Source organism: Cyprinodon tularosa, unplaced genomic scaffold, assembly GCF_016077235.1.
Source record: "Cyprinodon tularosa strain WSP-4 unplaced genomic scaffold, ASM1607723v1 ctg312, whole genome shotgun sequence".
NCBI lineage: Eukaryota > Metazoa > Chordata > Actinopteri > Cyprinodontiformes > Cyprinodontidae > Cyprinodon > Cyprinodon tularosa.
The window spans coordinates 192,956-209,160 of NW_024039022.1; the positions used below are offsets into that span (position 1 = coordinate 192,956).

Consider the following 16,205-nt stretch of genomic DNA (forward strand, 5'->3'; position numbering starts at 1 on the left):
CTTTGCAGCGTGAGTCGAGTAATCCAGGTTAATTTCTGTGAAGCTTGTGTCAGTGACGTTTGAAGCATTGTGAGCCGGCAATACCAGGTGAGAGATTCAGGAAGAGGTTTGGTGAGCTATTTGAACTATACAGGCCAGCAAAATACAATGGATCCCCCCTCAGAATTTGTGGACTTTGGACTTAGAGGTATAGTGGAAGATTTTCACGAATTTTCAAAAAGACCAGCCCTCTCCACTTAATAGAAGAAAAAAAAAATGCACATGCACAACCCTGTACCCATGCCCGAGATGGAACACCTGTTAAATGCGTGCAGGAGCTGCACATGTACGCTCTGTTTAAAAGTTGCTATTTGCATCCTTAATACGGGCTTACTTTCCAAAAAAAAGATTTGCAATTTTTCCACTATGTCAGACTCGCCACTGGTAAGTGAAAAAGGGGACGAGCACGTAGGACGGCCTTACGTAAACGTATCACCAGAATGATTGGCATTTAGGAGGACCAGTCATTTTGATGACGCACCCAGAGTAAGAACTTCCTCCACTATACCTTTAATTGAAAGTTTGCGACCTATGAACCTGCAAGAACAATTAGATTTTCCACTGTCTGGGAACATTTTGAGCTGATCTCACCAAATAAGGTTTTACATTGTAATAATTAGCGTAATATAAATAAATGTGGTAACACAACGCATCCCTTGTTCTAAGTTCTGGTATTTTAAAAGGTGACGTGTCTATTGTGTTCCAAAGAACTTGGATACAAAAACAACACCTCATCTGTGCTGAGGCATTATTATTATCATCCCTGAATCTGAGTTATTTTTAAATAAAAATGAATAAAAAGCTGACTTTTTCATTGTATCTTAAAAACAGACAAATTGAATTAAAATTATACTTTATTTATAAAGCCTCTTTATTTGATAAATGTGGTTCAAAGTGCCTCTCACATTTAAAATCCAACCTATACATGACTGCCCTCAAACTCACCCCCCCAGTCCATCACAAACACACCCACCCACATAAACACCAGGTCATAAAAAGGCAGGGACCTCCACCTTACCCAGGGTGCATGGATCAGCAACCAGGAAGCTGTAGCCCACCATTGCCTCTCGATACAACAAGGCCTATCAAAACAACGCTAACAAGCTAATATTGGGATATGGCTTCAGCAAACACCTGATCATCAGAGCGTTAATAGCAGCAGTGTAGGACTGTCTTAAAGCAAGCCAAAATATGAGTTATGTTAGATATTTGTTTCTGGAGGAACAGATGATAAAGCAATATATTTTAAAAGTCATGTTCTTTAAAGCATATAAAAGTTTATAATTTATGTATAAGTATCACAAACATCATTGATTGATTCATTCAGTGTCTCAAACACCAAAGGCATAGAGGAGGGGTCTTCCAAACTGATGGCGAGATGAAGCGGGGACCCCCTAATTATATATATTGAATCAATTTGTGTTATATCAAACTGGTCCTATAGTCAATCTATTACAGATGGAATCATGTATCGAAAGTAATTTCGCCCCGGGATTATTGAAGTATGTCTGATTCCTCATTAAGGACTGTATCCCCCCCATACATTACATATGGACACATACATGCTCAATCTGTATATAATCTGTAAATCTTATCTGCCATTATTTATCTTGTATTATAAACCTGCCAATACATACATAATCATTTTCCTAACATTCCTGTATATTCTGTATAATCTGTATAATCTGTGCATGTAGCTCCCATATTCATATTTATACACAACTTTTACAGTACCTAACTATTACTTTTTGCTTGTACATACAACTGTAGTAGTATTTATATCCTTTATAGCACTTCTGGATAGATGCAAACCACATTTCGTTGCTTTGTACTCATGACAGTGCAATGCCAATAAAGTTGAATATAATTTTAATTCTATTCTAGGTGTTGTGGATGAAACGGTGCCCAGGTTCAATGAGCTCTTGTGTGTCGCTGAATGTGTGCATCGATGACTGAAAGACATCTCCTGCCTCCATTTATCTATTTACTACAGTGTGTTGAATTCATGATAATGTGTATTTAAAGATATTTCAATTAGTGGACAAATTTGCAGGGGGGAATATAAAAAAAAGTCTAATCAACCAAAACTTTCACAACCCACATGCAGTACCTCTGTGGACCCTCTAGGGGTCGCGGACCCCCTGCTGAGGACCTCTGCATAATTAATGTCCACTTGATGGCACAATAGAGCAAATGAAGCGCCTTGGTGCTTAAATCCTTCATTGTCCCACATTGGAGAAATTAACTCAAGCAATTGGATGGAAAGCTTCAGTGTTTTAAGAAGCTTCATCCGCCATCATTACTTTGCACACAGCATCCAGGTAAAACTGAAGCCTCCAGCAGTGTTTTTATACTGAGTGTAATCTAGTAAATCAGAAACACCCGCGTGGCTTCCAGCTGATCCAAAGCCCGACAGAGAAAATCTGCTCCATCGGGTTGAAAATCCTAATAAGTACAAAGATTTGCATTTCTATAAATTTTAGAGCAATTTTTATTTCATTTTTTTCAGGATCTAAGGTGAGTTTTGATCACTAAAGTATGCGAATATAATGTTTCTAGTTAGCAACTCAAACTTAACACCTGCGAAATCCAAGTTTTATTTATTTACGATCTGGTTTGTTTTTTTGGGTCATTATTTGTGATCTGATTTCGCTCTACTTTAAAAGAAAATTTGCTCTTGATTAAAAATCCGAGGGGAACCAATTTGATTATCAGGAGCAGAACATAAACTGGGTCCGGGCTTTCCTTGTTTTGGTCCATGAAGACTGAGCCCAGATGATACCGGGCAGTGTGCCGCCCTCTGGGGGAGCAGGCTATTGATGTATGCCGCCGCGCGCGCGAAGCCTTTAAAGTTCTGGAAGTCAGAACAAAACGAGAGGCTTTTCACAACCAAATTAAACAAGAACTAAGTCCCTTCATACTTTTTGGTGAGTTTAAAAGGTCAGTCTTTACTTAAGGCAACAAATTCCTAAAAAGTCTTAGTGTGTTTCCATTGTTTTACATACTTTGCTACGCTTTTACATTGGAAAACATTTCTGCTACTAGCCCACGAAGACTTAACAGGTAATTTATTTACTAAAAAATGTCTTGAACACCTGAGTTTCTGTCAATGTTGTTGCCTTATAATGAGAAAATATAAACATCTACTGTTGTGTGTGTAATAAAGGTTGTGGCCACATAAAATGTTCTTTTTCTTTACCGTAATTTGACCATTGATGACAGACATTTTAGTATTTTTAATGAACGTTTTTAGCTCACTTTCACTTGACAGACAGGAAATGTTTATTAGGGTGGCCAGGCAATAACTGAGGGGTGGCACCAGAACCTCCGGGTCAATCTACACTCTTCCAACAGGAAAGTTAATGAGCAACACATCAATATTTTCTAAATATGGATGACAAACTATACTTTCCTACAGCCTTTGCTAACAAGTAGACGCATATATTTAAACATCCAGATTAAAGGTGGATAAAATCCTTTCACGTTTGAGTTCTGGGGTGAACATCTTACCTACTTTTATCAACAATCATTCTGGATAAAATTGATATTTACTAGTACTGATGTCTACATAAATTGATTAAGTTTTTATTAAAAAGGTTATTTATCTATGACTTCACTGAAGACTTCCAGATGGCTTCCAGAGACACATCATTTTCACTTTACCCCATAAAACACCAAATCTAGTAATGGAAAGAGCATGCATTATGTTATCATCTTTAATGTTAGTATTTTAATGTGCATATTTAACCACAGTGTTTTTGTTGTCAAGTAATTGTTAATATATGAAAATTTTAAATGTTTTGAATATTCTTCTTTGAATACACTTGAGAGTATTACTGCTGCCACTGTCTGTATTAGAGGGAGAAAATGGTAGGGGTGGCTAATGATTGGCTCTGGCCACCATCTAGCTCCGTCCCTGTTGACAGAGCATAGCAATTGCTCTGATAATTTTCCAATACTTTAGACCTGATAAAACACTCTGCACTAGCACTAGCAGATGGCATATTGTACCTTAATTCCTTGTATCTCTACCCACTACTTTAGCTTCTTGAATCTAGATTTCCAACTACAAATGTAGGATTTTTAAATAAAACTGACATTTGAGGAAGGGTCCAGTCCTTTTTATTTCTAGCCCAATCTGTTTTCTCTGGTTCAGAATGCAGATGTCCCCCATGTCCTTGATACATTTCTTGCATTGTTGCTGTAAAAGCTTTGATGCTGCCCTCAATCCTAACCAGTGGTGGTTGGCCAATACAGGATGCTAGGGCGCTGCCCCACCCACCAAATGACCCTGATTACGACATAAAAAATACACATTTAAAAAAAAAAATTTTAGATTAACATTTAAAATATTTAGAAAAAAAGTGTGTTTTTCCTTAGGAGGTAAGTCAATTAGCCAATAAAATACAATGATTGATCTAAAAAACAAAAATAAAACAAAAAACTACTTCATTATCTTATTTTAAAGGTGTAGAAGGAGATCTTTTCTGATGCATTTTTTAACATGTGGCTTAAAGATCTCCCCACAGCAGCTTAGCAAGCAGTGACTATCTGGAAGTGAAACTAAAATAAATCCTCCACGCTACAGTGAGAAATTAATGAAAAACCTCAACCAATCACAAAAGACGGTCCGTTATACACGATTGGTTTGTGACATCATGGTCGTCTGCTTGTCCCTCCCCCCTGTGCGCGTACCCTGACACATGAACGAATCAACCCCCCCAATGCTTGTGCATGGCTGGAAGCTAGTCACTGTAATGCTACGTTCACACCTAAAGCAGCAAGAGAAGCAAAATCTTCTTAATTCTGCTTCATTTTTCATGCTTGTACAAGTTTATTTCTGATGCGTGACTGAAGCATCTTTGCTGCTCTGGCTGCGTGATGGAAAAAGTACGTCTTAGGCGCGTTGGGCAGAGCTACCCTATCCTTTCTTTGCCTGTAACAATGGCAGCTGTATTTGCTGTGATCAGTGGGTAAAAAGTAGTTGAAATCTATTTTGAAGTGAGAAAGTCCACCTGAAAACATTTTCAGTGCAGTCAGTTCATCCAGATTATAATCCTGCCTTCAAATATTATTTGTTTTGGAGCCGCTCAGAACCCTGTACAACGGCGGTGTGCTGTCACTAGGAATCCCATTCAACAGCAGCCTCTGGCCCAATCGCCTCCCCACGGTTTGCCGCGGGGGCTGGAAGGCGATTTTTATTTACATAATCCAAACTGCAGGCACCATGATAATAAAAGCGAACATGTTTTTCGACATTTTAAGTTAATTTAGGCATTAATAAACTGTTTCAGAGGAGTGATCATAGCGCTCTGCATCATCAGTGCTGCCTGTCTCCCTGCCAGCTCTGAGATCAGCGTCGTGCTGCTCCTGCTGCTCTAGATGCGCTGCAGACAGCATGCACGTTTCTTGTTTATTGAGGGCGTGGTTTGGAGGGGTGGTCTGAACGGAGAGGCATGGTTGTATATGTTCAAAAATATAGCTTGCTGGAACCGTTTTTTCCAAGATCTCCCCTTTAAGTGGATAATATCTAATTTTGTTATTTTAAGGTCGAGAAATACTCGTTCCATTTGCATCTGATTTGCAGATCATCTTGTTTGTATTGCCCAAATTAAGGCCATATAAACGTAAATAAACGTAAATCTGAAAATATTCAGAGATCTGGAATTCATATTTTTTACTTTTTGTGTTTCTTTGCATGATTTTTCTAATTCACATCAGATTTACTAAACTAACCTTTAAATAGTAACCTAATTAATATCTATATCTGCACAATAATAACTGAAGTCAATTGTTATCTTAAATGGCCCAAGTTTACTTTCTAGTTTTGCTGGAATCTACGGTAATATTTATATCAGTCCAATCCTACTTACAGATACAAAGTCAAACATATACAGGCCAGTTACATTGTTGTCATTACACAGTTTAATCAAAAACAGTTTGTATAAAATTGCTCTTTGAAAATTGGATCCTTACTGAGTATTCATGTGGCGACATTGGGAAGAACATTTCCGTTAATGGGAGGAAACCTTTAACAGAACCAGGCTCTGCATGAAAGTCCATTTTCTACGGTTAATTAATGGATGAGAAGGGAGAAGAATACATTACAATTAGGAGTACTTTCTATAAAAATGATATGAAACTATGAAACTGAATATAGAAGATGTTACCTTAGCAGATGTATCTAGTAGAGACAGTTAGCTGAGCAGAGGAGAGAGCCAGGGATAAAGATCAGATAATACCCCCCTTCAAGAGATGGATTATATTGGACTCTGTTGTAATTTCTAAAGAAAGATGTTTCAATTCTCTGGGTTTCTGATGCCAGTAATTTATCTTTGTTCTTGGTCATTTCCCAGATCTTGCCTTAGCATGAGCACAGTGCCACGGACTGAAGCCCCCATTCTCCAGGAAAACCAGAGCAGAGTGGAACACAATGATTCACGTCCGGCCCTCCTTTACCTCTTTAATGAAGTTTCTAAGCTTGCAGCACCAATTCCCAACAGTTTACCAGACACAAAGCCGTCTTTAAAAAAGCCTGACGCTTCGGATGATCAGAAGTCCAAAAAGGAAAAGCAAGAGCCAACTACTTGCATCTCTGCTGAGGCTCCTCTTGTGAATGAGCAATTATTTCAGTCTGCTCATAGTTACCACCGACAAGATTTGAGTTGCATGAAACCGTACAATCACATGGAAAATGTGATGGAGGAGGGTCACAGCAGCGATGCCTTAACCCTGCCACACAGCGAACGGAACAGCCCCTGGAAGGCGCTCAGCCTTATCAACCTGCACTGTGAAAGGCTCCTCAATGAGGAAGATGTAGAGATGCCAAGCTTTAGTTTAGGATTGTCTTCTTCAAGAGGAGGCCACTCTAATGGCACCTTTACAACCGCAGCACCAGGTGTAAAGGAGGGGGGAGTTACAGAAGGCCCTCTAGCCCCATCACTGCAACTCTGCGAGGGGCAAAAATCTCCAACATCTGTCTGTACTTTTGAGGATTTGAAAGGTAGCTGTGATGAGGTTGTATCAGATGCTGTTGAGGGGTGTAGCAGAAAGACGGAGACTGCTGATCTTCTTAAATCTGGTGTCAACAAATCTATGGATTTGATCCAGAGGTGTCCTTTCAATTTAAATGCACGTCTCACTGAAAATGCTTTGCAACAAAAGCACATCCCCATTTGTTTCAGCACCCAGATTACTCCTAGTTCATCCTCTATGGAGGACAGAAATAATCCAAAACCAGCAGAAATACTAGATCACAATGCAAATGTTACTTTTCCTACTGAGCAACCATGTAAGAGCCAGCTACCTCCTGCTGGTGCAGACCTGTCCCTCATTTCAAACACAACAGAGAGTAATCAGTTAATCTCAGCACAGGCACATAAATTAGAACGCCGTCATCCAACCAATGAAGAGAACGAAGCAGCAGCTGATAATTCAACATCCCCTAGGTTGGATTTGTTGACGGCAACAGCACCAGAACGTCGGAGGGAAAGAAATGATGAAAAAGATGAACCTTGTACCAACAAATGTAGACCGAAAACTCAAAGGAAACAACCTCACCCATCTCGCAGCGCTGATATTCAAGACCCAGGCTTTCAGGGCGTAGCTTTCAGGATAGAAGCAGAACTGGACGACAACAGGGAACAGTGTCGGCTTCTCATTACTTCAAAGTACAGGTGAAGGTGCCTTCATTGTGTTTTAGTGTTGGAATTTTTGAATCTTTATTTGGAGCTGATTGTACACCTATAACACCTGTTTTCATGGCAGCAAGGAGCTCTGCCAAACGGGGAGGAAACCGAAGCTGAGGACACGGACATCACAGAGATTGGCTAAAACCAGCAGTTCAGATGAAGAGAATGACCAGATGGCTCATAGTAAGTTACTCATGAAATTCAAAATGTTTAAAAATTATATTTATTTTTGTAGAAGCGCTGAACAGCCTTGCAGAGCTCTGTAAGTCTCTTGGCATGTTTAGTTTGAGAATTTCTAGCATTTCATTTACTAAACATGCCTACAACTTTGAAAATGCATTAATTTATTTTTATTTGATGTAAGCAACAAAAAAGACAACATAATGGAAAAGTCAGCATGCATAACTGTTCACCTCCTTTGTATTGGTTTTTGCAGTAGTACCAACAATTAGAGCTGTGAGTCACTTGAAAACAGTTTGCCCTGGGCAAAGCTGCTCCAGCTGCATCATGTTGGATGGTTTTAGCTTTCGCGATCTTCAAGTCTAACCAAAGATTCTGAATTAGATTTAGATGTGGAGGCCATCCCATCACATATTCAATTAATTTTATTTATATAGCGCCAATTCACAACACATGTCATCTCAAGGCACTTTACAGAGATAATGCAACCAGATCATAGTCTGATTGATTCAAAGTAAAATCAGCTGACTGCATTGACTCATTGACTCGAAAGCAATCCCGTCAAACCAAGCATGCTTGTAGCACCATTGCAGAGTAAAACTCCCTTTTAACAGTAAGAAAACTTCACCAGAACCAGGCTTAGTGTGAGTGGCAATCTGCTGAGGCCCACTAGGCTTCAAGGAGACAGAAGCAGACATAGAAACAGAAGCAGAGATACAGAAGGCAACTTTCAACCAGCTCCACAGGCAGCCCTGTCTAGGAAACACACAGCCAGGCAGACAAGCTCTTAGCCAGCTCCTATGTCAGAGGATGAAAGGGAGCACATACAGCCAGTCAGTCAGAGAAACAGGACTACACTGTAAAACAGACCAAGCTCCAACATCTATAAACAAAGGTATTGATGTCAGCAGCACAGCTGATATTTCTCTCCGGGACCACATAGGTCGCCCATATCGCCCAGCCCTAGGATGGTGTCACAGCCAAACAGGAACAGACCAGATGAAGCTACTAAGATGAGAAAAAAGCAGAGAGAGGATAAAATTAGAGATAAAACTAACAAATTCTGCAGAGTGGGAGAATGGTGATATAATGATGAAAAAAGGCTCTCATAAGCGACAATGAAAAGGACGGCTTCTTCCCTCCAACGGCAAAGGAAAACAGTCGTTATTATTGCAACACACAGACACCCAATGTGCGTGCTGTAGCTCTGTGGCACAGGTTAACATAACATTAAACATTTGCCCCTTTCTTAAAAAAATGTTTATGGTCAAATAAAACTATTTCAAGGAGGACCTTCATTTTGGTTAATTATTTTTTTTCTCTATATACTAACTTTTCTGTCAGTGTGACGAAGAAGCCGCAAAACAGTCCCGACAACTGATGCAGACTTGCTATTTTTAAGGGCTGGGCCTACCCACTACGTGGTCTGGGATGGGACTTGGTGTGGCACAAAAGGAGGGTTAGTGCTCACACTTAGTGTTTAGGTGCCAGTTTGGGATTGAGCCTTACTGACAGATCATATGACACCTAACCTACTTACCGGGGGACTACATTTTACTAATTATGTGAATTTTAAGATGAATGGTTCCACCATGATAGTTTTGGTGCTTCATAGCATTTCCCTTCACCTATTTGAACTTGGTGCAGATCCATCAAAAAAAAAATACGATTAAAACACATTTGAATTAGTTGGGTTAAAAATTTAAGAGTGGGGGCAAAGGTACTACGTACCAGCTGATACAAGTTTACAGTTGGATGTCTGCTGTTAAAGGGGAACACCTTTTTTTTTTACATTGGCCCCTTGATTTTACGTTATTACATCATGTTCTACTCACCCATATTAATTTTGTGTCATTTGGAGCCGTTCTGAAGATAATTGGTTAGGTTATATCCAAGTAACGTCTTCCTTTGGGCAACGACTTGAAAGCTCAAACTGAACTGTTCATAATTTATTCTTTATGGTACGCCAGCATTCATAACATGTAGGCGAATCACTGTGCCCCAGACATCCACGGTTATAATTTGTATATATTTTTTAAAGAGTGTGTGTGATGTCATGCGCGCCGGACTGGAGTTGTGACAGGCAGCCCGGGCCACAGGCGCCTACGCTCTACCCCTTCTATTCATTCGGCTAGCTAATCTGAATCGTTCAATTCCATTTGGAGAGCGAGATCATCTGTGGTAGCAGCACTAGACATCTTCCAGGCACGTGAGTAAAACTAGCAGCAGTTCAGCAGACAGGATGAATGAATGGTAGCCGGCGCGCGTGGATGACGTCATACACACTCTGCTTTGGTTAAAAAAAATATAAATATACAAAATTAATATGGGTGAGTAGAACCTGATATAATAACGTAAAATCAAGGGGCCAATGTAAAAAAAAAAATACTGTGTTCCCCTTGAAGTAAAATGCATATAAAATAATCCCTGCCGAATCCAAGCAATATTTTATTTAACTTTTAAATTTACCATCAAAGAAAAAAGTGCTGCAGGTTCCTTAATACAAATGAAAGTTTTTGATCCAAAAAAAAAAGAGAAAAATTATATTCTTATGTGCTACAGAGAATATGTCCCTTAGCTTTACATTCACTGGCCACTTTATTAGGTACACCTGTCCAACTGCTCGTTAACACTTAATTTCTAAGCAGCCAATCACATGGCGGCAACTCAGTGCATTTAGGCATGTAGACATGGTCAAGACAATCTCCTGCAGTTCAAACCGAGCATCAGTATGGGGAAGAAAGGTGATTTGAGTGACTTTGAACGTGGCATGATTGTTGGTGCCAGAAGGGCTGGTCTGAGTATTTCAGAAACTGCTGATCTACTGGGATTTTCACGCACAACCATCTCTAGGGTTTACAGAGAATGGTCGGAAAAAGAAAAAACATCCAGTGAGCGGCAGTTCTGTGGGCGGAAATGCCTTGTTGAAGCCAGAGGTCAGAGGAGAATGGCCAGACTGGTTCGAGCTGATAGAAGGGCAACAGTGACTCAAATAACCACCCGTTACAACCAAGGTGGGCAGAAGAGCATCTCTGAACGCACAGTACGTCGAACTTTGAGGCAGATGGGCTACAGCAGCAGAAGACCACACCGGGTGTCACTCCTTTCAGCTAAGAACAGGAAACTGAGGCTACAATTTGCACAAGCTCATCGAAATTGGACAATAGAAGATTGGAAAAATGTTGCCTGGTCTGATGAGTCTCGATTTCTGCTGCGACATTCGGATGGTAGGGTCAGAATTTGGCGTCTACAACATGAAAGCATGGATCCATCCTGCCTTGTATCAACGGTTCAGGCTGGTGGTGGTGGTGTCATGGTGTGGGGAATATTTTCTTGGCACTCTTTGGGTTCTTGGTACCAATTGAGCATCGTTGCAACGCCACAGCCTGCCTGAGTATTGTTGCTGACCATGTCCATCCCTTTATGACCACAATGTACCCAACTTCTGATGGCTACTTTCAGCAGGATAATGCGCCATGTCATAAAGCTGGAATCATCTCAGACTGGTTTCTTGAACATGACAATGAGTTCACTGTACTCAAATGGCCTCCACAGTCACCAGATCTCAATCCAATAGAGCATCTTTGGGATGTGGTGGAACGGGAGATTCGCATCATGGATGTGCAGCCGACAAATCTGCGGCAACTGTGTGATGCCATCATGTCAATATGGACCAAACTCCCCGAGGAATGCTTCCAGCACCTTGTTGAATCTATGCCACGAAGAATTGAGGCAGTTCTGAAGGCAAAAGGGGGTCCAACCCATTACTAGCATGGGGTACCTAATAAAGTGGCCGGTGAGTGTATGTGGTCTTTGTTTGCCTGTGAGCTTACAGACAAAGGAAATAGTTTACATTTTAGGTTTGATTTGCTTGATTATTGGGAAGATATAAACTGACTTTAAATATTCTTCGTGAAGAACATGACACCAAATGTTCATCAGCTTAGATATAATACCAACTTCTTACTGAAATATCAAGGCTCTGCCTGTTGGGACAACTGAAATGGAAACGGCGCCAGTAGGAGGCGCCACTAGACCATAAACGGTTAACTTCACGCTCAGTTTAAAGTGTCCTGAATCTAAAGACTCTGAGCTTTGTACCACACTAACCTACACTAAAGTAAACCTAAAAAGATGCACATAAGGCCTAACTATTTTCTCTGGCCTTGAGCTTTTATAATCCTTTTAAAAACCATCTTTATTCACCAGATCCTTAAACGGAAGTAAACTGTAACAAAAGTGATTTTTTTTCCAGATTTCAGAAAATATGACAAAACTTCAAACTTCCCAAACTATTAAAGTAGTATTCTGTTAATCCAAAGAATATACCAAAATGTTATCATCTTGACATACTTTCAGACTCTGGTAACAGAATGTGCAAATGCATTATTTTCTGATCTAATATTTTAACCAAGCCATGACGTATCAAAATAGTGTAAAGATGCATTATTTTTAATTTAGTTTTTCTACATTCAAATGAAATAAATGTTTTTATATTTAACTTTGAAAATTCATATGGTAAAACGACTTTAGCAAATTAATGCTTTGGCCAAAGTTAAAAATTCATATTTATTGGTTTGAATCTTTGGCATGATTTTACTTTTAAAGGCTTTCATATTAAAACGTATTTTACTGTAATCAGTGTGGTTAAAGCTGTCACAGAAAGTCAAGTTTTGTCACGTACGTTGTCAGAGTTGCATAACCAAAAAATGTACAACTGACTTTTAATAATAAAGTGAAAAGTTTTGTAGGATTTCTTCTCATATGTTCCTTTCTTTTCAAGCTTTGTTTGGTACACCTTCTGCTAAAGCAGTACAACCAGAGACAAAGGGACATGTTGGTAAAAGTAAAAATTTACCTGGAGGTACTTTTATAGCCAGATGGGGCAACCATTTACCCACTTCTTTTTTTTTTTTTTCTCCTTTTTCTATATATATTTGGTTTCACAGATTTGACCTTAATGTGTACATATAACACATTGGTCTTAACATCTAAATAAGATCCAAAAGTGTTACGAGTTTTGCTTAAGTTTGCATTAACACTTCAACTTGACTATTATTAATTTTGCTGACCTTCCTAATATAAGGCTAATGTATGCTTTCAATCTGTTTCCCAGAGGGAAAAATCTGTGCATCCTGCTGCACCAGAAAGACCCCTATGTGGAGAGATGCAGAGAACGGGACTCCTCTCTGTAATGCTTGTGGCATAAGGTAATTTTTGAGTTTTCTTTTAGTTTTAGATATTTAAAGTTTTAAGAACCCTTTCAGTCTAGCTCTCAATGCTTCTAACAATATTCTCAATATTTAGGCTAATTTGAATCAACATTCAAAGCTAAAAATCTACAATGTGGAAGGTGCTTAAAGTCTGTAATTCATACACTAAAGTTTATATCTTACTATTTTACAAGGTATAAGAAGTACAGAGTGCGCTGTGTCAAATGCTGGCTTATTCCCCGGAAGGAGGGCAACTCCAGCTTACTCTGCATGAGATGTGGAAACTGTGTGAAACTTACCTCATCAGCTCAGCGGAAACATCCCATTTAGGAGAGCAAGCATGTCTATTGACAAAGCTGCTTCTTTATTTAGTTGTTCACAGTTCTGGAGTGATAGGAATGCCAAATAAAAAGGGAAAAAAGTACGATTTGAAAGTGTAGAAAGCTTTAGAATTGTATGTCTTTGTGGGTTCTGTTCTGTTATTGATGTTTGGGTTGTTTTATTTAAATTATTGTTGCTAAACAAAATAAATGTTGCAGGCTAAAGTGGTGCATTGGTTCATTTCAATTTTTTTATGGGAGAAAGGTTTGGTTTTTAGTCTGCAGTAAATAAAAAAAAAAAAAAGTTCTTTGTGTGTAAATACTGTCCGCACAGCTGACATAAATCCTCTGCTATAATAACAGTGATTATAGAATAAAGTAACGGTTTTAGAGAGGTGCAAATATTATACTAGAGGTAACAAATTCTGCATAATGAGGCTTCCCACAGTTTCCCCCAGCCGCCCAAGTGGGTGGTCTCAAACAGATTAAAACAGTACAACTATTATATCAAAAGGGATTATGTCTTGGAGAATTTCCTCTCACAATGTAGTGCCAAAACATTTAGGAAGGAGGAACACTGGAGGAAATGAGCTCTGTGTAAGCCAAGAACAGAAAGCAACAGTCTCGTAAATCTTACATGTCTGCTTAATTTCATGTAATAAACAAACTCACCTGTTACAATCACTTAAACACAGCAGTGAATAGACACTATAAAAGAAAGAGTTAAGCACTTTTTTGGAGTATGGATGTTACTTAAAAACACACTTTGGACTTAATTTAATCCCAAAAAAGGACTTTAGTGATCATGTTTACATTGGCTTGTCCAAGTATTTCCACCTCTTGAAGTTTTGTTGATAGCACTCGCCTAATTGCTAATGTGTTAGAACAGCAAAAAGTAGCAGATGAGGGAATTTACTAATGGTTTATCTTTTTCTATACAGAAAAATCTTAGAAGTTGGTCAACATTTTTATTTAGCAGCATTTAATACGAAAACCTTACCCTATTCAAAAAAGCGAACACATAAAAAGCACATTATAATTTCAATCAAAGCTTGTGTGAAGTCAAACTGTACACTTAGGCAGCAAAAGTGACAGTTTCGCATGCTGTTGTGCAAATGGATTATGGGAGGAAATTATGAGCAATAGCCAGACACACTCATTAAAGGAGTGGTTCTGCAGGTGGGGACCACAGACCACTTCTTAGTACCTATGCTTTTTGGCTGGCATGGCGGTGCATGGCGGCAGCGGCCTGATACAGCTCTCGACAATTCTTTTGACAATTCCACAAAATATGCCCTTCAGAATGCTCACAATGTTTTTTCTCCCACACTGTTTAAACTTGATCACTGCTGAACAGTAAGAAACAGAAATGTCCCAAAAGCTTTACAAAACAATATTTCATTTTGTATACACTGCGTTTACAAAATAACAAAAAAATGTTGTGTTTTGAATGGTGGTGATCGTTTGACACTTGTGGTAGCATATGACAGACTCTACAACCCACACAAGTGGCTCAGGCAATGCAACTCATCCAGGATGGCACATCAATGCCAACTGTGATAAAATGTTTGCCGTGTCTGTCAGCGGCTGGAGGCGCTACCAGGAGACTTGGAGGAAGCCGCAGGAGGGCAACAACCCTCAAAAAGGCCACAGTTGTGCATGTGTTTGCACAAACATTTAGAAACAGACTCCATGAGGATGGTATGAGACCCAACACCATGCAGGATGCTTCGCATTTGCTAGAGAACACCACGATTTGTCAATCATGTAGGTGAGTCACTGTCCCCCAGATATCCGCGGTTATATTATTTATATTTATATCTTTTAAAAACAAAGTGGAGTGTGTATGACGTCATCCACGCGCGCTGGCTATTATTCATTCTTCCTGTCCTCTGAACTGCTGCTAGTTTTACTCACATGCCTGGAAGATGTCTAGTGCTGCTACAACAGATGATCTCGCTCTCGAAATAGAATTGAACGATTCAGATTAGCTCGCCGAATTAATAGAAGGGCTAGAGCATAGCCGCCTGTGGCCGGGGCTGCCTGTCACAACTCCAGTCCTGCGTGCGGATAACGTCATACACACGTCACACTCACTCCGCTTTGTTTAAAAAAAATATAAATATGAAAAATATAACCACGGATGTCAGGGGGACAGTGATTCGCCTACATGTTATGAATGCTGGCGTACTATAAATGATAAATTATGAACAGTTTAGTGTGTGCTTTCAAGTCGTTGCCCAAAGGAAGACGTTACTTGGATATAACCTAACGGAATATCTTCAGAACGGCTCCAAATGACACAAAACTATTATAGGTGAGTAGAACATGATGTAATAATGTAAAATCAAGGGGCCAGTGTAAAAAAAATAAAAATAAAATGGTGTTCCCCTTTAAGCAAGCATTGAAATCCTGGAGATGACTCAATAATTAATTAACAAATGCAAATTTAATGATATTAACAAAATGTATTTTGGACACAAACCCCAGGCCCTCCTTCAGAATAGGGAGGATTCCATGGAGGCATAAATTAAACTTGGCATCAGACATGTGCTTGCTTGCGCCACAAGTTCAGCTGGAGTGTTCCTACTTCCTATGTTGATAGAACTATGTGTCAACATGGTTAACCCGTGCCTAAGGTGTTGGTTTGGCTACATTACATTGTTTCATGCTGTTGGTGCAATTGGCAGGCCAGCTACAGCAGCATTCACATGAAATCCCACCAGCCAAGAGCTGCAGGCATCCGGTTCTCAACGAGCCTG

The 16,205-nt window shown here is 39.5% G+C and overlaps 1 protein-coding gene across 1 annotated transcript; it reads left to right on the plus strand.

The window, feature by feature from the left end:
- The first annotated feature begins 6,452 nt into the window (after positions 1–6,452).
- Positions 6,453–13,520, plus strand: zglp1 (zinc finger GATA like protein 1). Its single transcript, XM_038292476.1, has 4 exons — positions 6,453–7,715; positions 7,807–7,913; positions 13,027–13,120; positions 13,318–13,520. Exons 1-4 carry the CDS (start codon positions 6,709–6,711, stop codon positions 13,451–13,453), a joined length of 1,344 nt encoding a protein of 447 aa, XP_038148404.1. The 5' UTR covers positions 6,453–6,708; the 3' UTR covers positions 13,454–13,520.
- The last annotated feature ends 2,685 nt before the right edge of the window (positions 13,521–16,205 follow it).